The 21,820-nt window shown below is 38.8% G+C and overlaps 2 protein-coding genes and 1 long non-coding RNA gene across 3 annotated transcripts; all 3 read right to left on the bottom strand.

The window, feature by feature from the left end:
- Positions 1 to 8,258: 8,258 nt before the first annotated feature.
- LOC149951621 (uncharacterized) lies at positions 8,259 to 9,251 on the bottom strand. Its single transcript, XM_090169096.1, has 3 exons — positions 8,802 to 9,251; positions 8,678 to 8,732; positions 8,259 to 8,620 (listed from the first exon to the last, which is right to left on the bottom strand). The coding sequence occupies exons 1-3, from the start codon at positions 8,811 to 8,813 to the stop codon at positions 8,259 to 8,261; spliced, it is 429 nt and encodes a 142-aa protein (XP_090025222.1). The 5' UTR covers positions 8,814 to 9,251.
- Positions 9,252 to 18,426: 9,175 nt separating this feature from the next.
- LOC149951620 (uncharacterized) lies at positions 18,427 to 18,917 on the bottom strand. The gene is made up of 2 exons (XR_016480030.1): positions 18,761 to 18,917; positions 18,427 to 18,701 (listed from the first exon to the last, which is right to left on the bottom strand). It is a non-coding gene; the product is annotated as an uncharacterized LOC149951620 (long non-coding RNA).
- Positions 18,895 to 21,204, bottom strand: LOC149951619 (uncharacterized). The gene is made up of 5 exons (XM_090169093.1): positions 20,949 to 21,204; positions 20,825 to 20,879; positions 19,376 to 20,767; positions 18,974 to 19,219; positions 18,895 to 18,923 (listed from the first exon to the last, which is right to left on the bottom strand). The coding sequence occupies exons 1-5, from the start codon at positions 20,958 to 20,960 to the stop codon at positions 18,895 to 18,897; spliced, it is 1,734 nt and encodes a 577-aa protein (XP_090025219.1). The 5' UTR covers positions 20,961 to 21,204.
- Positions 21,205 to 21,820: the final 616 nt, after the last annotated feature.

The following is a 21,820-nucleotide window of genomic DNA, read 5'->3' as shown; positions in this document are numbered from 1 at the left end:
ATATCACTATAATATTCACGACTTACCTAATTTTCCCTAAAAAAAACTGTAACATCTACTATAGAAATTAAAACTATTTTTATAAATTTTATACAGATTGCCAAATTTAACGTAGAAAATGAACACTGAAATAATATCGAACAACCGATATTCTATATCACGCGTCTATCTGCCTTTCAATTTTATAAGGTGCTGTAGGAAAAATGACTATTTAAAAAGGTTTTACCACAAGGCTGAACTAAAGTTCCGACACACTAGCTGCCTAGCGTAGAAATCAGGTCTTGAAAGTTATACATAAGGAGAAGCAACTACATAGAAATCTCAAACATAGTTAATGACTTTAGGGAAATAAATTGCTGGGAAATTCTAAATGATTTGTTTACTATCGATTTAGGAGTTTTTTTAATTAACTAACATGTTTCATAATTTTCCTTTTGCCAAGTCCACCTCGATTTGCCAACTCTACAAAACTTTGGGGGGGGGGAGCCTCCCCCTGTCCCCCCCAAAGGTACGTCCCTGGTGACATGAACTGTTGAGCCGATAGTCAAGCTAGACCCACAAATTAGGCAATTCATTGCAATATTTTGTATTACGCACTATGATAAATATCGATATTTGATGTTTCGGAAGAATACCGGCGACTACGAATTGCAGAAAACGATAAAGCTTACCCAAAGAAATAGCTATTGAAAGCAATATCTAAAGACCGAACTTTTCAATCTGAAATTTGATTTAATATCAAATTTACTTCAGCATCTTAAATTTACAGCTCGAGCGTTAATCGGTAACGGTTGACGTAACGCGCTGCCGCTTAAGTGCTGAGAAGACGCCGGTGACGTGCTCTACCCTTCGGGTGACTGCCATTTTGTTAATATTTGGAGACAACAAAACAACGGCGTCTATTTTTAACTCCCCCCTTTCGATGTCCATTCAATTTAAACGTGGTGCTGAGCGCCAGGCGTCACTCGCGTGCCGGGAATACGTCACAAAAATCTACCACTTTTAAAATTAATTATCCTTAATAATATCAATACCTTAAAAGGTAAAAGATACCCAGCTAAGTAATAAAAAAATAAAATGGCGTCTGAAAAATCATTCGATATTTTTTTATCTCGTAAAAATCATAAAAATTGTATTTTTAGCGACTTTGGTTGCAAAATATATTTTTTCAAAATTGGCGTCCATATTGGAAAATGGCGACGACGCAAACTTTAATGCTAAAGACTTAACATAAAAGTATAAATTTTTGCATTTATTTCGTCATTGTTATCTCTAGGAGAACTAATTCGTTAATTAATTAATCAACCGGCTTTATATAGTTGGTCTTGACCAACTTGTTTTTGAAATTTCTAAAAATTAAATTTAAAATATCTTCCATCCTGTTAGTTGGATTTTCTTCCACAATATCTCGAATGAAAGATAATTTCTAGTTATATTTGTCAATGGACACGAATATTTTAATTTGTATGTGGGTGTTGAAAAATAATCAAAATTGTCAAAAGAAAAGTGGGTGAGTAAATTTAAAATGCGTGGACTTTCAAAAATGGCTACAGATAGCTAATAACATTATGAAAAATGAAATATATTGAATAACTGTAGCTTTCAATTGATATATAGAACGAATCATTCCGACAAATAGAACCGAAGTTATAGGCAATAACGTAAATCGCTCGTCGGACATCTTGAATGGCCGCCATCTTGGAACGCAAGCGTCCTACAGCTTGGGACTTTCAGTATATTGTTTCTTACGGTAAGTACTATTTCTACTCCAAAATCAAGCTTTTACCTAAAATTCCCCGTATACGGCACATTTTTATTTTATCTGTCCTGGCCTATAAGCGATACCCACGCCCTTTAGTACACGAAACGTCGAAACTAAAGCTACGTTCAAATGTAAGCGGTAGAAAACGGTTGGAATCGGTTTCAAATGACTTAGCCTGGTACACAACTACTTCGAAACGTTTTGAATCGATTTGAATCGATTACAAGGCAAAGTGTGAACGTGGCTCAAGTGTGGCTATCCGAAAACCGGAGAAGGTGTCCCGGTGACGAGGGCTTCTCAATCTAAATTAAAATGCGAGAGCAAGAAGTTGAGATTGACAACAGATGGGTTGTTCCTTATTGCCCTTTACTATCTCGCGTGTTTAGCACCCATATAAATGGGGAATTTAGTAATTCTGATAAATCATTTAAGTACATTTATAAATACGTTAACAAGGGCTGCGATCCAGCGGTATTTGGCCTGGAAGCTACTGGTGAGCTAAATGATGAAGTCAAACGGTACCAAATGGGCCATTACATTAGTTCAAACGAAGCTGTATGGTGGATTGTGGGTTTCCCCATACACAACCGCTACCCAACAGTGGTGCACTGGAGTGTCGATTTGGAAAATGGCCAAAGAGTCTATTTCACTGAAGCCAATGCCTAAGATCGGGCCAAACTTTCCTAGTACAACTTTAACTACTTTCTTCAATTTATGTCAGAAAGGCGATTTTGAGCGAACGCTTTTCTACTGGGAGGTTCCGAGATATTATGCCTGGAATATCAGCTCCAAAACATTTAAGCGTAGAGTGCAGGGTGTACTGGTACCCGATATTCCTGGCGTATACGCTACCGATGCACTCGCCCCTGTGTATGCAGTACACCACACTAACGCCGAATGTTTCTACTTGAGGTTGTTATTTCACACTATAATAGGTTCGATATCATTTAAAGCTCTTAAAACAGTTGATGACACAGTATGCGCAACGGATGTCAAAGCTTGTCAGCAGAGAGGTCTTTAAGAAAACGACGCCCATTGGGATGATACGATGAGAGAATCAGCCTCCGCTGATTTGCCTTCCAAATTAAGGAATTTGAGGGTGATCTTACACGTAGTTTTGGAAGAGTGTGGAGGTCTTTTTTACCTTGGTACAGGAGAAACGTAGCCAAATTAGGCAAGAAAAGATTATTTTTTTGCTGTCGGGTATTGCTTAGAACGGTACAAATGAAATTAAATATGTGGAAGAAACGGTAACAAGTTAAATAAATTTAAATATTTTACTTTATTTTTTAGCGTTAAAACTTGCATGTTGGAGTAAATAGCTATGTTCTTTAAAGTTATAAAAGCTTAAGTTCGAAATATTTTAGTTTTGAATAACTATACAGATATAATTTTGGGTTTGTCTTATAGCTTTAGGATGTATTTACATTACTCGCGTTTAAATTTGTAAGCAGAGTAAAAATATTCCTACGTTGGCAAACTCATGGAAGGCACTTTTCATATTTGGGGATGAAATTCCGTATTTCATTTGCTCAGTTGACAAATTGAGCGATGAAAGTTCCGGTCGCACCGGGAGTCCTTCAGCTATTCTACAAATGAAATGTAATTATAATATACATCAAATAATCTTACAAACAAAACGCTACTTACTTATCCATGCTGACATATTATACGCTTGATTCGCAATAAAGCCAATCCCTTCTGACACTGATGTTTCTCATAAATATGGCGTCTATTGAGAAATCGGTAACGGAGGAACAATTACTGACAATGAAGTAAATACCAACGAAATAGGCAAATTCGTTGACGAAGTACATGTAGCTAATTCCGGTGACGAAGTTGTCCGCGATGACTCATTTATCTCTTTTTTATTTTATATAACTCGGGAATCTCGGTGCCATCTATACAACTTTGGCGCATGCGAAGGTCGAGTAGTGGCTCAAAAAAAAAAACAGAAGAGGAAAAATGGACATGCAAATGCGTAGAGAAAATTTAGTTAAGCTCAATATTATGTATTTTGTTCAAACTTAAACATAAATTGTAAAAGAGAATGGCGTAAGAAGGAATATATTGAGGCGATCAAAGCAAAATTCGGGGAAAAAATTAAAAAAACAAAAGGTAGAGGAGGTAAATCAGTTAAGAATCGGCGGGGATTTCCATCCTGATTTAGAACTTTAAAATTTCTTGGATTGCTATGAGATTGAAATACCTAGATATGTTACTCATAGCTGAAATATCTGAAGTTATAAAGGGCTAATTCGTAACGGTGATTATGATGTTGATGAATACATAGGCAAGGTTAATGTCGCTATTAACACAGTAGAAATTGCTTAAGAAGCTGCAAATGCACATGCTGATGCTGCTAAAGACAAGCGCAGATATACAGGGTGTTACGGATAAGAGTACCGAAACTTTCTATATGCATTCTATGGGTCTCTACGAGTAAAAAATGTCTAATAAACATGGGTCCTAAAGTGCTTCGTTTCAGAGATATGGGCTCTCAAAAAACTACCTCAAAACCCGGACACAGCCTTAAATCTGCCAAACAATATTCTTCCTTGAACCAAATTGTTTTCTTTAAACTATCAATTGTTTTTTATCCGTGAGGCGAGAAACTTTAATAACAATGGCAAAAGTTCATTAATGTCCTTTTAGAAGTAAAATGAGTTTGAAGACAAATACAAGCCATTTTAATTTATTGGTACGATTTTAGTTATTTAATCTAAAGATACAAATGTTATAAAAATTCTAAAGGAATGGTTTTAAAATTGTCTAATATTGTAGCTAATATGGCACATTGGTCCAGGAACGCTTATTGCACGGACGGGCTCAAGAAAAATAGGTTAGAAGCTCAAAAATTCAACCAGCAGTAGATTCCTGAAAGACTGGTGTCAGATCGACTGGCGTTTGAGTCTGTAGATAGACGGCTAAGAGAAATACAAGAAATTTGTATCTTTAATTTTAATAATTAAAATCGTATCAATAAATTAAAATGGCTTGTATTTGTCTTCAAACTCATTTTACTTCTAAAAGGACATTAATGAACTTTTGACACTTGTTTTTAAAGTTTCTCGCCCCACGGATAAAAAACAATTGATAGTTTAATGAAAACAATTTGGTTAAAGGAAGATATTGTTTGCCAGATTTAAGGCTGTGTCCGGTGTTTTGGGGTATTTATTTGGAGCCCATATCTCTGAAACGAAGCACTTTAGGACCCATGTTTACTAGACATATTTTATTCATAGAGACCCATAGAATGCATATATAAAGTTTCGGTACTCTTATCCGTAACACCCTGTATAGTACAAAAGCTAAGACACTACAGAGCAAGATGATAAAAATATTGTTTTTATTTAATTAATTACATCTTCATTAAAGAATCAACAATTTTAGAAAGCGTTTCATTTTTGGTGTCGAATCTTTTTAAAAGCTCTGATTGAAACACTTCATTTTGTTCCTTGGCAGCATGACGTCACGCCGTACCTTTGGATATGGCCAACATGCTGGTAATCTTTTTTTTTTCAAATGGAAAAAGAATGGGTGACGTATTATTTACGTCATGCTGCCAAGTCCCTATTGCCTAATTCTGGTTTGTACTTAGAATATAAGCCAAAAAGTAATAATACACATTTTAGATTTCACATATTCGGATCAATCAAATAAGAAGTATTTAAGAATCATTAAAATGCAATGATAATCTTATAAGTACAAACTTCCAATTCTTTACTATAGGTTTGGTTTCATTACTTTCTCTTGATGTTGCATCATTTGTACTACCATTTATACAATCAGGTGATTCGGGGGTAATCCCGAGCTGTATAGCTTGATCCAAACAATAACAATCTAGATAATTAGTACTTCAATTGTTAAAATATTCTTATATAACACAATTAATTTTATCATGCATACTCCACAAATAACGCCAACGCTTAGTATTTTATACAATAAAATCAGTAATACTAAATTTAATATTCACCTACATTTATTAAAAACTAAATACAAACCACATACCTCCATGAATTCTAATTATATCCTCGTCATTCACGGCAATTATATGCTTAAAGCATTACTATCAACAAGAGCAACATTAACAAGCGCACCAGCCTCTGCAGAATTCATTGTGAAAATGAGCAAATTCTCGCGCCAGTGACGTAAATCCTCCAAAAAACCTGCTCGAAAAGTCGATGCCCCCTGTGAGCTATAGGTAAGCAACCGTGACGTACCACCGGAAACTCGAAAACCGTAAAAAACCGGTGGCAGCGATTACTAACCGGTGTCACCGGCGAGAGATATTAAACGCAGCCACTGTGTGTGGGTGCTGTGTTTGTGGCTCCTAGCTTGAACTTTGTTCGCCTTGCCGTCTTTATACCTAGCCCTCAACCTACAAAATCTTAATAAACACTAAAACCATAATAAAACCGAAAACCCTATAAGCCTAAAAACACAGTAGCTACCCTAGCAAGTTTTTAGGTGGTTTGTGCCCCCCCCCCTCTCCAATATGAAATCGCTTATTCGTGACAGTTTTTTAAATGAAAGGTGAAATTTTCAAAGATTATGCAATTTATTTAAAAGTATTTACATCATTCAATTGATTTCTGTTTTCATTTGTAGAGTTAAAGAGGTATATTACATTGAACAACATAATTCACTTTCGTGACGCAATGATTAAAAACTAAACAAACTTACGATTATATTTATACAACAGTTATCACGAATCTAATTGAATTTGAAATCCTACTATTTACATTTTATACAATTATTATGGAAAGGTCTTTGGGTGATCCAGGCTAGGAAGTGGTTCATCGACTACCACCATCCTTGGCCGATTGATGAGTCAGCACCTAATTCAATACCTGTAAGAGAAGGAAACATATTTAATAACTGCCTACACCTAAACTGGAACGTATTTCGTCTCGGATACCATGTTTTTCAGTTCCTTGATTGCCTCTGGAACCCTCTATAATACCTCCACTCTGAGCACGGCCACCTTCCATTCTATTTTCGTTACCGTTGCCATTTCCAAATATTGCTCCGGAACCTTCGGGACCCTGGCCCTCGCCATCACTTTCTAAAAATAGAGGTCCACCAAATTCGATACTTTCTAAATGATCATCGAGGCCATCTCGAACACCTTGACCACGTTCATTGCCCATGGAAGACTTGCCCTCACTTCCACGATTGCCTTCTGCACTACTTGGAGCTAAAAAGGATCCGATCTCAAAGTTACCAATATCGCTGTCTTGTCCACCAATACTTTTTCCCGCGTTGCCAGCCTGATCAACTTCAATACCCTCGAGACCAAAGCTGTCTAACTGCAAGCCTGAAAACAATGATTTTTTATTGAATAAGAAGTCGCTTTTGGCATATTTATTGGGAGAAAAACTGAATTTTGACTGTTACGTAACACGTTTTTAAATTTATTTGTGTAACAGTAGTAATTGATAGTTTTTCTTCCGCATTCATTCCATTCCCATACCTTTTCCACTACGATCTCTTTGTTGGCTACCCATGTCACCTGCACCATGACGGCCTCCTTCATCGTTTTGGTTAGAGCCGCTCGCAGTGTGTTTCCCGTTTCCAAGATAGGATCGAATACCTTCCAAGAGGAGAGCTGATTGGAATTGGATATTTTCTATTTGTTCCAAGCCACGCTTGGCGTCTTTCTGTCCCTGACGTTCTCCGGAACTCTCTTGAGAATTTACGCTTTTTTCTCCTACGTGGCCAGCACCTTGTTCCAGGGATCCACCACCAATACTTTTTCCATTTCCTAAACCACGGCCAACGTCACCTTGACCACCTCCGTTGATTCTTTGATATCTTTCATTTGTAAAGCTACCAATACTTTTCCCACTGTTTAGGCCACCAAGTAGCCAAAATGATTCACCTCCAATACTTTTTCGACTTCCAATATAGTCTCCTGCGCCCCCTCTCGCACCATTACGGCTTGAAGAAGATACCTCACCAATACTTTTTCCACCATTGAGATGACCTCCCATGCCACCAAAAGCACTTTGACCACCTCCTATACTTTTGCCGTAGTTTGCTTGGCCACCATTAAGGTTCAGAAAAGATTCCCAGCCTATGCTTTTACCTCCTACTTCACTTTGACTACGACCACCTCCGTTACTATTTCCGCTATTACCACCTCCAAGGGCTAATCCACCATCAACTCCGATACTTTTGCCGTAGTTTGCTTGGCCACCATTAAGGTTGAGAAAAGATTCCCAGCTTATGCTTTTACCTCCTACTTCACTTTGACTACGACCACCTCCGTTACTTTTTCCGCTATTACCACCTTCAAGGGCTGGTCTACCACCTCCGATACTTTGGCCGTAGTTTGCTTGACCACTATAATGATTCATAGTAGATTCCCAGCCTACACTTTTACCTCCCAAGCCACTCGCACCTCGCTCAAGAGCTACGTATGACCTACTTCCGATACTTTTTTCACCTCCAAAATCTCGAGAAGATTCACTTCCACTACTTTTTCCATTAGCTAAATTTCCTCCACTCTTAAGCCTTCACCCATGTTTCCCGCGCCATTTGTATTTTCTCTAATAATGATGGGCTGATATACCGTAACTGGGACCCCGACGGTTCTAGTGACTGGAACCGGTACACGCTTAGTAATATGAACTGGATAGGGCCGAGGGACGTGTACAACGTATGGCCTCGGAACAGCTACTGGTACGCGACGTTCAACGGTAACGGGTACTGGAACCGGAACCCGTTGAATATGGACAGACTGCCCTTCGATTATTTGACCACTACCCAGCTGCAAACGTCGGCTATCTCCTTGTCTTAATCCACCGAGATCGGATTTACCACCGTCTCCTCCACCTATGCCTCCGTAACCACCTGCAAGAGTCCGTCGACTTAGACCATTAAAAAACGCCACCAAATTCATACAATTACCTCCGGTATTAAACGTTGCCGACGCCATCGTGGCCAAGCAAAGGATTAACAGAATCTGTAATGATATAAAGGCGAACGTTAAATCGTGGTAAGAGAGACACGACCAGAAAATACGAGAATTTACATCGATATTCATTTTCTTCTTTACTCCAGCTGAGCTAGTTCGAGAATGATAATTTTCGATCCGCGAAACTTTATTTTATACCGTGAATCCGCTGCTATTTTTGTATCCACATTTGAGAAGCTTTCGATAGTAATTCCTTTCCGACGAAATGGGTTAAGTTCTCAAAGGGGCCCCCACTCTCCTTCCTTAAACGTGGAAGGTTAATCGTTCGACATCCGTTATCTTCCGAGCGTAGTATTAGTTCACTTATTGGAGCACCCTATTAACCGATTCGCACCAGTATTAGCCTCGAAAATACCCACTAATGCGGCGTGTTATCACTTTCTCCTTAGTATCCTCCTCCGGCAGACCGAAACACTCCATTTTATTTCTTAATTTAGCGCGATTAATGACAGGGTTTTGTTTCAGACTTTCTTTACTTCGATTAGATAGAATTGGCTGGAGGCTATCACGTTTTCAACAGTTTCTTTAAAATTTGTTTAAAAATATTTTTAGAAAGCAGTTTCTTTTTACTCAATTTTTTTCAATTTAATTTGGTGACGTCCAAAATGTGGGTTGATGAGATATGACATTTGGTGAATATTTTTTTACCGTTATTCATTTTCTAATAATTACCCTAATTGTTTTGATATTTATAAGCGCAAGGCGATAAGCTCACTTAATCTACACACTTATGTTTTTTTTTCTTAAATGGACTGAAGCACCGAAAATTTGTTAAACACGTATTTAATTGGATAATTCTAGGAAGTTTGATTAAATAATAATTAAACCGGCAGCATTTTTTATCGAATATTAGGAAGTAATTTAAAATAGTAATTTGTTAATTAAGGTAGTTGAATAAATAATCTAACATTTTTTACTTAAATCAAATGTTAATAATAAAATTAACATTTTTATCTTAAATCAAATGTTAATAATAAAATTAACATTTTTATCTTAAATCAAATGTTAATAATAAAATTAACATTTTTATCTTAAATCAAATGTTAATAATAAAATTAACATTTTTATCTTAAATCAAATGTTAATAATAAAATTAACATTTTTATCTTAAATATAATTTGATTAAAAATTGAATGTTTTTATTTTACATGGAATTTGAATCAAACAATCTGACGTGATGGTATTTAATAGACTCCTCATAAATTTATAAAACAATTTTGAGCAGTAAATAGGTTTATAACCGAGCTTTTCGCTTTCCCCTCCCATAAAACTTGTTGAGCTTATCGGTGATAGTTAGTGTAGGGAGATGTTGGCTACACCTGCAAATTAATTTTACCATGTAAATTTCAAAAACGACATATATACAGGGTGTTACGGATAAGAGTACCGAAACTTTTCTAATGTGTTCTATGGGTCAATACGAGTTGAAAATGTCTTATGAACCATGGTCCTAAAATGTACCATTTAGGAGATACAAGCTTTCAAACTTTTACCTAAAAAACACCGAAATTCACGCAAATGTGAAATTCTTATTATGCCTTGATCACAATTGTTGTCTTAAAATGATCGGTTGTTTTTTAGAGATAAAGTGATAAAAGGATCGCCGAATATCAAAAGATCGTTACAATATCGTCCGGAAGTATGCACCTCCAAATTGTGAATTTACGAAGAAGCTTTAAAAACCAGACTTGTAATAATTTTCGACGTTTAACTGTAACCTATTCGTGTTTGATAGTACAAAAACTAGCAGCACATAATTAATGGTATGTTTTTATTTATCAAAACAGAACAATTATTGACATTGTTACACGCACCGTTCACATTATATACAATAGTTGTTCGAAATGCCCACCTTGAACTCTAATGCACAAACGACAAAGTCGTACAAATGATTGACGAACGTTTTCCCAGATGTCTGGTGTGTTTCGAATTGTCTCACATGCATCGATAATACGCTGGCGCAAGTCGTCGATATCTCGGACCTCTGTTTTATAAACTACGTCTTTCAGATGTCCCCAAAGATAGAAGTCACAAGTGTTCAAATCGGGAGATCGTGCTGGCCATGGAATAGTTCCTCCTCGTCCTATCCACCTTAAAGGAAATGTCGCATCGAGGTGGTCTCTGACGGCATGGCTGAAATGTGGTGGTGCCCCATCGTGAAAGAACCACATCCGCTGTCTAGTCGCTAACGGAACATCTTCCAGAAGCTCTGGTAGGGCTCGTTGCAGAAATTAGAGGTACGACTCTCCATTCAATCTTGACGGAAGGAAATAGGGTCCCACTAAGTTGTCTCCAACAATGCCACACCAGACGTTTAGGCTGAATCTTTCTTGGTGAGCTGCGACCACAGTTCCGTGAAGGTGGTTTTGGCTCCACTGATGGGTATTGTGTAAGTTGAGAATACCATCTCGCGAGAAATTGGCCTCATCGCATGCTAATATGACAATTGGGAACTGCGGATCTTCTTGCACTCTGTAAGTGGTAAGGGTGATAACGATGACCATGAAGAATTCTCCAGACCATCACGTGATTTACACCCAGCTGTCGTCCAGCTTGACGGGTACTTGTGCTGTGGTCATCATCGAAAATTGTCAGTACCTGAAACATTCCAGATGGTTTTTTCAATGAAAACACTGTTATAAACTACATCGCGCAAACAGAGATTTCAAATAATTACCTGTTCTTCTACGTCGAGTGGAACGTCTTGCACTCCTTCTCGAGAGGGTTGAAGTAGACCAGTTTCTCGTAAACGCCGGTCCACACTTTCGAAGGTTCGTCTATTAGGTAGTCTTCTGTTAGGGAAAGTTTCTTGGTACAATCGTCGGGCTTCATCTCCTCTTCCTTCGGCTCGTCGGTACATCAAGTGCATGTCGGCGTATTCCGCGTTGGTAAAATGCGCCATTATTATCGATAGTCTGGTGTCGAAGTAAGTACATTTCCAAATTAACACGTCGTTTTATACCGAAAATTGCAAGAGCAAAAAATTCGCAGTACTTGAAGCCAGATATAACTCGGAAGGGTTATCAGTGGGATGGAAGGGGCAGAGGTGGAAAATTCGTACAGTCAAAGCTACGCCAAGAAAGAGGGTTTTGTGAATACATCTACAAATTATTTTTTAATCAACACGTTTAATCGTAATAGATGCTCTAGTGATGTTGCAATTTTCGGTATTAAACGACGTGTTAATTCGGAAATGTACTTACTTCGACACCGGACTAGACAGCGGATGTGGTTCTTGCACGATGGGGCACCACCACATTTCAGCCGTGCCGTGAGATACCACCTCGATGCGACATTTCCTAAACGTCTGGTGTGGCATTGTTGGAGACAACTTAGTGGGACCCTATTTCCTTCCGTCAAGATTGAATGGAGAGTCGTACCTGGAATTTCTGCAACGAGCCCTACCAGAGCTTCTGGAAGATGTTCCGTTAGCGACTAGACAGCGGATGTGGTTCTTTCACGATGGGGCACCAGCACATTTCAGCCATGCCGTCAGAGACCACCTCGATGCGACATTTCCTTTAAGGTGGATAGGACGAGGAGGAACTATTCCATGGCCAGCACGATCTCCCGATTTGAACGCTTGTGACTTCTATCTTTGCGGACATCTGACAGACGTAGTTTATAAAACAGAGGTCCGAGATGTCGACGACTTGCGCCAGCGTATTATCGATGCATGTGAGACAATTCGAAACACACCAGACATCTGGGAAAACGTTCGTCAATCATTTGTACGACTTTGTCGTTTGTGCATTAGAGTTCAAGGTGGGCATTTCGAACAACTCTTGTAAATAATGTGAACGGTGCGTGTAACAATGTCAATAATTGTTCTGTTTTGATAAATAAAAACATACCATTAATTATGTGCTGCTGGTTTTTTTACTATCAAACACGACTAGGTTACAGTTAAACGTCGAAAATTATTATGAGTCTGGTTTTTAAAGCTTCTTCGTAAATTCACAATCTGGAGGTGCATACTTCCGGACGATATTGTAACGATCTTTTGATATTCGGCGATCCTTTTATCACTTTATCTCTAAAAAACAACCGATCATTTTAAGACAACAATTGTGATCAAGGCATAATAACTATTTCACATTTGCGTGAATTTCGGTGTTTTTTAGGTAAAATTTTGAAAGCTTGTATCTCCTAAACGGTACATTTTAGGACCATAGTTCATTTGACATTTTCAACTCGTATTGACCCATAGAACACATTATAAAAGTTTTGGTACTCTTGTCCGTAACACCCGTATACATATTTTTTTTAGTGGGATAGCAACCTCCCATTCCAATTCATCTACACCCCCCCCCCGACCCTTCCATGGGAAACGGTCGGTACTGACCTATTCCATATGAAACGACAGAACCTGATACTTATTGTCGACAATTACTCCAAATACATTGAGGCTGCGCAGTTATCAACAACCGATGCACCCGCAGTCATAAAGTTCTTAAACCCTACCTTCGCCCGCCATCGAGCAATACAAAAGTTTCACCAACTTCTTCCACAAGGGGGTGTCGAACATATGACCTCGAGTCTACACTACCCACACCGAACGCACGGTACAGACCATAAAACACATGTTGATAAAGGCCAGTCAAGAAGGCTGCGACATACAGCGTGTTCTTATGGAGCACCGTGCCACGCCTACCCAAGGGCGTATCCAGGATTTTATTTCAGGGGGGGTTTTGAGGGAAAATTTCAACCGGGGGGGGGGTGGTGACGGAGTTTCACTGACTTTTATTTTGCAGCCCCCTCCCCGTCATCAGCATTTCGGGGGGGGGGTTGGGGGTTCAACTCCCAATTAAATACGCCCTTGCGCCTACCCGACAACTACTATCCCCGTCAGAAATGCTCATGGGACGTCGTATTCAGACTCCGTTTGTAACGACTTACGCATCTCTCCGACCACACACATCGACCAAGCGTTAAAAAATAGCCAAACCGAAATGGTCCAGAACGATCTAGCCCAGCGACATCTAACCCCGCAAACTCTTCAGGCTGGTCAAGAAGTTTTCTTTTAGGCGGCTCACTGAACGTGGCTACCGGCAACAATCACCGCCTTCACTAAACAACCACACTTCTATCTCATAGAAACCTTCACTGGTAAAACCTTCCAGCACACGCGCTACCATCTTCAACTCCACCCATCGTCATCGCCCAATCACGACACTTCACTAACTCAACCACTACCCACTGAACTGTACCAACAACACAGATCGCCAGAAATCCCCCAACCATTTCCAGGCCCTCATCGCATTCACTCCAAGAATACGCATAACGTCACAACCAATGTTCAATACTCGGCACAAACAAGGATGTTATCACACTCTAGTCATCCTGTAACAAGGAGCGCACTTGCAACACCCTCCAAATCTCAAATTCCGCTTGCAAACACGACTCAATTTATGCCAGCAGTTCTTCCAGGCAACTCCCTCTATCCTACCACTTTTCACAGAAAACTCCAACCAGATGCGATTATGCCGGGGAACTCTCCACGAACTGCGTCCTCTACAGTACCTGTCAACCCACCATGTCCACTACTGACAAGGAACACTACCATTCCCCCATCTCCTCGACACACCGCAACAACTCACTACCTCCCATCCGCTCAACCCATGAACGAGTCGTGAAACCTCCTGAACGATATGGATACTAACAAAAATTCTAAAAAAAAGAAGGTTGATATAATATGGTAATATACTTTCTGGTGTGCAATCTTTTGTTGTTGCATCATTTGTACTACCATTTATACAATCAGGGAATTCGAGGCTTATCCCGAACTGCAAAGCGTTATCCAATCAATAACTCGCAAAATTTGGATCTAGATAATTAGTATTTCAATTGTTAAAATATTCTTATATAACACAATTAATTTTATCATGCATACTCCACAAATAATGCCAAGGCTTAGTATTTTATACAATAAAATCAGTAATACTAATGACGTTTTTCTTTGGGTTGCTCCGAAACCGCTCTCAACTCCCTTTCGGATCAAAAAATATTGACGTGTGACGTCATCGATCCTTAAGAGAGCGGACGAGAGTACTTTTCCAATGATAAACGTAACTTTTTTCGAATCAGTATTTTTGGCGCGCTTGTCCCAATATTCTCCAAATATCTTGTATAGAATTCAGACGCGTTTTATTAGGCCTAGAACGCTGTAATAATGAGTCAAAAGGTGATTTTTAAAGCATTTCTAGTTAATGGAAATGGCGAAAAAATAAAACATCCAAATGGATCATACTTTTGTAACGTTTTAATGAATGGTAAGTTTTTATTGTGTATTCAAAAATGATTGTTATTGGTTGTAATGTAAGTAAAATTATTTTAAGGTGAGCCTTCAGTGGTGACGTTAAAAGAGGAATTCCTTATTAACTCCGGGATCCTAATACCTATTCAACCTCAGGCTCTTGTCGCTAAGCCACTAATGTCAGAAAAACCAGAAATGGTAACCCAGGCTGCAGCTATCAACTTAAATGAAATAGATGGAAACAAAGATTTTTTAATGGCTCATAATCAGGATTCTCATAAATCGGACACATCAACACATGTTGCGACTGATGGTTTTAATGAAGATTATGCTACTTCGAATGAAAAAGGTAATATTATTGAGATAAAGTAGAAAACCAAGTTTTAATACAAAACAAATTATTGCTGGTTTTCTTTAATTAGAACTGGAGTGGGGAAAACCTGATACAAAGCTTATGTTTGACAAATATGAACAATATTTACAACAAGTTGGTCCAAAGAAGCCATTCAAAAATAAAAAGGCTATGTGGTCCAAAATAGCAGAGGACATTTTTGCCATCTTGGGTGAGAAAAGAAGCGGAAAACAGAGTGAAACTCGCTACAAGACTGTATTGAAACGCAAAAAAGAGACCACTTCAAACAATAGAACCTCTGGTTCAACAAGAAAGGATGTTGAGTACGAAGATGAAATAAACAGAATTTCAGCTATAGATGACAGTGTCCAGCCAGAAGTTATGCGTGGTGTTAACGAAGTGGTTATTTGTGATAAACGGCCTGTTGAAAATGAAAAAAGATCCAAGAGGCTAAAGAAGAAGGATGTGAAAGAAGACATGAGGAAATAATGGAGCTTTTGGAACGGTTTCTTTCAGTTAGAGAAAAATGACAATTATAATATAAGTGTTTAGGGAATAGAGTTTTTTGTGTAAATAGGGGTTATAGAAATAAACCACATATATGGTAATTTTTGAGCAAAGTAAAACTTAAAATATAATATATTCATTTATATTGTTTAAAAAATATACAGTTTCGGAGTTTTAAAAAGTATTGTAGTTATAAAGTTAAACTTTAATGTATTAAAATAAGTTCGCTTACATGACGTTGTTACAGATTCACTGAAAAAATCTATCACATAGTTCATTTCTTTTTAATTCACCAAGCCTCCTCAATGCTTGTGCGCGTGCATTCCCTATATTTTCCTGTAGTGCTTCGTCATTGGCCTCATCGGGTGACAAAAAATCTTCCAAATCTTCATCCCAGATATCGTTTGAGTCAATGCACAAATTATGCAATACACAGCACGATAAAATAAATTTTGACATTTTATCAACATGGTGAAAGTCAAGCCTGATTAATTGTCGAAATCTTTGTTTCAGTATTCCAAAGATGTTTTCTATTAGAACACGTACCCCGCAAAAGATTTTGTTGTATTTTGTTTGCTTCTCAGTTAAATTTCCATAGTCGCGAAAAGGAGTTAAAAGCCACTCTCGTAGTGAGTACGCAGCATCACCAAGAATATGATAATTTTGTCCACAAATATTAGGCAAATCATTATTGATAAAAGAGAGACTTAAAACGCGACAGTCGTGTATCCTACTAGGCACCCCTGTAAAAACATCTAAGAACCTGCGGTTGGAATCACAGATTCCTTGCATAGTTAAAGAAGGCTTATCATGCCTATTCACATATGTTGATCTTATTTTATGCGTGGGTGTACGTATTTCAATAAACGTACCATCAATACACCCAAGCACTCCTGGAAAACCCGAACCCTATTGTACAAGGGCAGAAATTAAAAACTTCTCTATACATTCAAGTAGTGAACTTGTTCAAAATCAGATGCCACTTCCTCTTTCTCTTCCTGAGTAGAGGGAAACTTTATGTGTTTTGGCACGCAAGCCACAAGAAAATTCATAACCCTATCGAGCTGCCTTTGAAAACAACCTTTACTAATTCCAAATCTGTTTGAAACATCTCGGATAACACATTTGTTTCCAGCAAACCTAAATCAACAATTTAATAACATTTCTGAAACAATGTAGACCCAATAAATTCAGTATGTAATTACCTACCACAAAAAAGACAAAATGTGATTTTCAGCAGAAATAGCACTACGGCCACCATGTCCTTTAATGTTTGGAAAGAACTCGGAAGCTTCAAATTCCGCGACGAGGGAATAGCACATTTCACGGGTTAATCGAAAATTATCCCTAAACTATAATTTTATCTTATTAGTCTACAGGCTAGTAGAGGTAGTAAAAAATGTATGTACTTCTTCATTTGAAAATCGATGTACTACATTTTCAATAAATCCCTCAATTTTCGGATGTTCTGGTTTATCCTTAAAAATAATATGTTCCAAAAAATCTTCCTCCTCTGAACTTGATGATGAAGATTCTAATAATAAAAAAATATTTTGTAAATTTTCTTCCCTGACCGCCGCCATTTTCCACAAAACTTGCTCCGTATCCGTTGATCCGTCATTTATCTCGGATCAACAGAGAGCAAGAAATCAACCACTCTCTCGCGGAGCAACGTCCCAATGGGAAACGCAAATCTCTGCGGGATCTGCTCTCGAAAGCCCAATGGGACACGCAAGGACTTTCGGAGCACTCCGGGAGCAGAGAGAGCAGCCCAAAGAAAAACGCCATAAATTTTATGTTCACCTACATCCATTAAAAACCAATTACAAACCACATACCTCCATGAATTCCAATGATATCCTCGTCCGAGGGGTAAGACAGTCTCAGATAATCTGTACACCGAGTTCGTGCATTTAGCACTGTTAAAGGTACATATTTTCTAGAGCTCGCGAGTTCCATTTAGCACTGTCAAAGGTACGGCAATGTACACCGAGTTCGCAGAGTGTCTTACCCCTCGTCCTCGTCATTCACAGCAATTATATATTTAAAACATTACTATAAACAGGAGCAACATTAACAAGCGCACAAACTTCTGCGGAATTCATTGTGAAAATGAGCAATTGCCCGCGCCAGTGACGTAAATAATCCAAAACACCTGCTCGAAAAGTCGATGCCCTCGGTGAGCAATCGGTAAGAGACCACCGGAAACTCGAAAACGCGTACAGTAAAAAACCGGTGGCAGCGATTACTAACCGGTGTCACCGGCGAGAGTTATTGAACGCAGCCACGGTGTGGGGTGCTGTGTTAGTGGCTCCTAGCTATAACTTTGCTCCCCTTGTCATCTTTATACCTGGCCTTCAACATACAAAACCTTATTTAACACTCCAACCATAATAAAACCAAAAAACCTATAAACCTTCAAACACAGTAGCTACCCTGGCCAGTTTTATCAGGTGGTTTGAGATCTCGTTGTGGCTCCCCCTTCCATATTCAATCGTTTCTTCGTGACAGTTTTTTAAAAGAAAGGTGAAATTTTCAAAGGTTATGAAATTTATTTAAAAGTATTTACATAGTTCAATTGATTTGGGTTTTCATTTGTAAGAGCCAAAGAGGTAATGAGATATATTACATTGAACAACATAATTCACTTTCGAGACGCAATGATTAAAAACTAAACAAATATTTATACAACAGTTATTACAAATCAAATTATATTTGAAATACTACTATTTACATTTTATACAATTATTTTGGAAAGGTCTTTGGGTGATCTAGGCTAGGAAGTGGTTCATCGACTACCACCATCCTTGCCCGATTGATGAGTCAGCACCTAATTCAATACCTGTAAGAGAAGGAAACATATTTAATAAATGCCTACATGTTCCATTAAAATGGTTATACCTTCGTATCCACCATAACCGCCCAAACTGGAGCCCATTTTGTCTCCGATACCACCTTTTTCAGTTCCTTGATTGCCTCTGGAACCCTCCAAAATACCTCCATTCTGAGCCCGGCCACCTTCCATTCTATTATCGTTACCTTTGCCATTTCCAAATATTGGACCCTGGCCCCCTTCATCGCTTTCAAAAAATAGAGGTCCACCATATTCGATACTTTCATCTCCAATACCGAAATGCGCATCGAGGAGATCTCGATTGCCTTGACCACGTTCATGGCTCACGGAAGACTTGCCATCACTGCCACGATTGCCTTCTGCACTACTAGGACAGTCTCCTTGAGCTAAAAAGGATCCGATCTCAAAGCTACCAATATCGCTGTCTTGTCCACCAATACTTTTTCCCGCGTTGCCAGCCTGATCAACTTCAATACCCTCGAGACCAAAGCTGTCTAACTGCAAGCCTGAAAACAATGATTTTTTATTGAATAAGAAGTCGCTTTTGGCATATTTATTGGGAGAAAAACTGAATTTTGACTGTTACGTAACACGTTTTTAAATTTATTTGTGTAACAGTAGTAATTGATAGTTTTTCTTCCGGATTCATTCCATTCCCATACCTTTTCCACTACGATCTCTTTGTTGGCTACCCATGTCACCTGCACCATGACGGCCTCCTTCATCGTTTTGGTTAGAGCCGCTCGCAGTGTGTTTCCCGTTTCCAAGATAGGATCGAATACCTTCCAAGAGGAGAGCTGATTGGAATTGGATATTTTCTATTTGTTCCAAGCCACGCTTGGCGTCTTTCTGTCCCTGACGTTCTCCGGAACTCTCTTGAGAATTTACGCTTTTTTCTCCTACGTGGCCAGCACCTTGTTCCAGGGATCCACCACCAATACTTTTTCCATTTCCTAAACCACGGCCAACGTCACCTTGACCACCCCCGTTGATTCTTTGATATCTTTCATTTGTAAAGCTACCAATACTTTTCCCACTGTTTAGGCCACCAAGTAGCCAAAATGATTCACCTCCAATACTTTTTCGACTTCCAATATAGTCTCCTGCACCCCCTCTCGCACCATTACGGCTTGAAGAAGATACCTCACCAATACTTTTTCCACCATTGAGATGACCTCCCATGCCACCAAAAGCACTTTGACCACCTCCTATACTTTTGCCGTAGTTTGCTTGGCCACCATTAAGGTTCAGAAAAGATTCCCAGCCTATGCTTTTACCTCCTACTTCACTTTGACTACGACCACCTCCGTTACTATTTCCGCTATTACCACCTCCAAGGGCTAATCCACCATCAACTCCGATACTTTTGCCGTAGTTTGCTTGGCCACCATTAAGGTTAAGAAAAGATTCCCAGCCTATGCTTTTACCTCCTACGTCACTTTGACTACGACCACCTCCGTTACTTTTTCCGCTATTACCACCTTCAAGGGCTAGTCTACCACCTCCGATACTTTGGCCGTAGTTTGCTTGACCACTATAATGATTCATAGTAGATTCCCAGCCTACACTTTTACCTCCCAAGCCACTTGCACCTCGCTCAAGAGCTACGTATGACCTACTTCCGATACTTTTTCCACCTCCAAAATCTCGAGAAGATTCACTTCCGCTACTTTTTCCATTAGCTAAATTTCCTTCACCAAGTCCTCCTCTTAAGCCTTCACCCATGTTTCCCGCGCCATTTGTATTTTCTCTGATAATGATGGGCTGATATACCGTAACTGGGACCCCGACGGTTCTAGTGACTGGAACCGGTACACGCTTAGTAATATGAACTGGATAGGGCCGAGGGACGTGTACAACGTATGGCCTCGGAACAGCTACTGGTACGCGACGTTCAACGGTAACGGGTACTGGAACCGGAACCCTTTGAATATGGACAGACTGCCCTTCGATTATTTGACCACTACCCAGTTGCAAACGTCGGCTATCTCTTTGTCTTAATCCACCGAGATCGGATTTAAAACCGTCTCCTCCACTTACGCCTCCGTAACCACCTGCAAGAGTCCGTCGACTTAGACCATTAAAAAACGCCACCAAATTCATACAATTACCTCCGGTATTAAACGTTGCCGACGCCATCGTGGCCAAGCAAAGGATTAACAGAATCTGTAATGATATAAAGGCGAACGTTAAATCGTGGTAAGAGAGACACGACCAGAAAATACGAGAATTTACATCGATATTCATTTTCTTCTTTACTCCAGCTGAGCTAGTTCGAGAATGATAATTTTCGATCCGCGAAACTTTATTTTATACCGTGAATCCGCTGCTATTTTTGTATCCACATTTGAGAAGCTTTCGATAGTAATTCCTTTCCGACGAAATGGGTTAAGTTCTCAAAGGGGCCCCTACTCTCCTTCCTTAAACGTGGAAGGTTAATCGTTCGACATCCGTTATCTTCCGAGCGTAGTATTAGTTCACTCATTGGAGCACCCTATTAACCGATTCGCACCAGTATTAGCCTCGAAAATACCCACTAATGCGGCGTGTTATCACTTTCTCCTTAGTATCCTCCTCCGGCAGACCGAAACACTCCATTTTATTTCTTAATTTAGCGCGATTAATGACAGGGTTTTGTTTCAGACTTTCTTTACTTCGATTAGATAGAATTGGCTGGAGGCTATCACGTTTTCATTATTATATAAGTGTCTACAGTTTTTTTTAAATTTGTTTAAAAAATATTTTTAGAAGGCAGTTTCTTTTTACTAAATTTTTTCAATTTATTTTGGTGACGTCCGAAATGTGGGTTGATGAGATATTACATTTTTTGAATATTGTTTTACCGTTATTCATTTTCTAATAATTACTGTAATTTTTTTGATATTTATAAGCGCAAGGCGATAAGCTCACTAAATCTACACACTTATGGACTGAAGCACCGAAAATTTGTTAAACACGCATTTAATTGGATAATACTAGGAAGTTTGATTAAATAATAATTAAACCGGCAGCAGTTTTTTTTCGAACATTAGGAAGTAATTTAATAAATAATAATAATAATAATAATAATAATCAGCTAGGCTAATACCCAAGGCACCACCTTAGGC

This window comes from Leiobunum rupestre, chromosome 3 (genome assembly GCF_980474605.1).
Source record: "Leiobunum rupestre chromosome 3, qqLeiRupe1.1.hap1, whole genome shotgun sequence".
Classification (NCBI taxonomy): Eukaryota; Metazoa; Arthropoda; class Arachnida; order Opiliones; family Sclerosomatidae; genus Leiobunum; species Leiobunum rupestre.
Note: the sequence above shows the minus strand (reverse complement) of the source record. Positions and strands in the feature narration are given on the sequence as shown.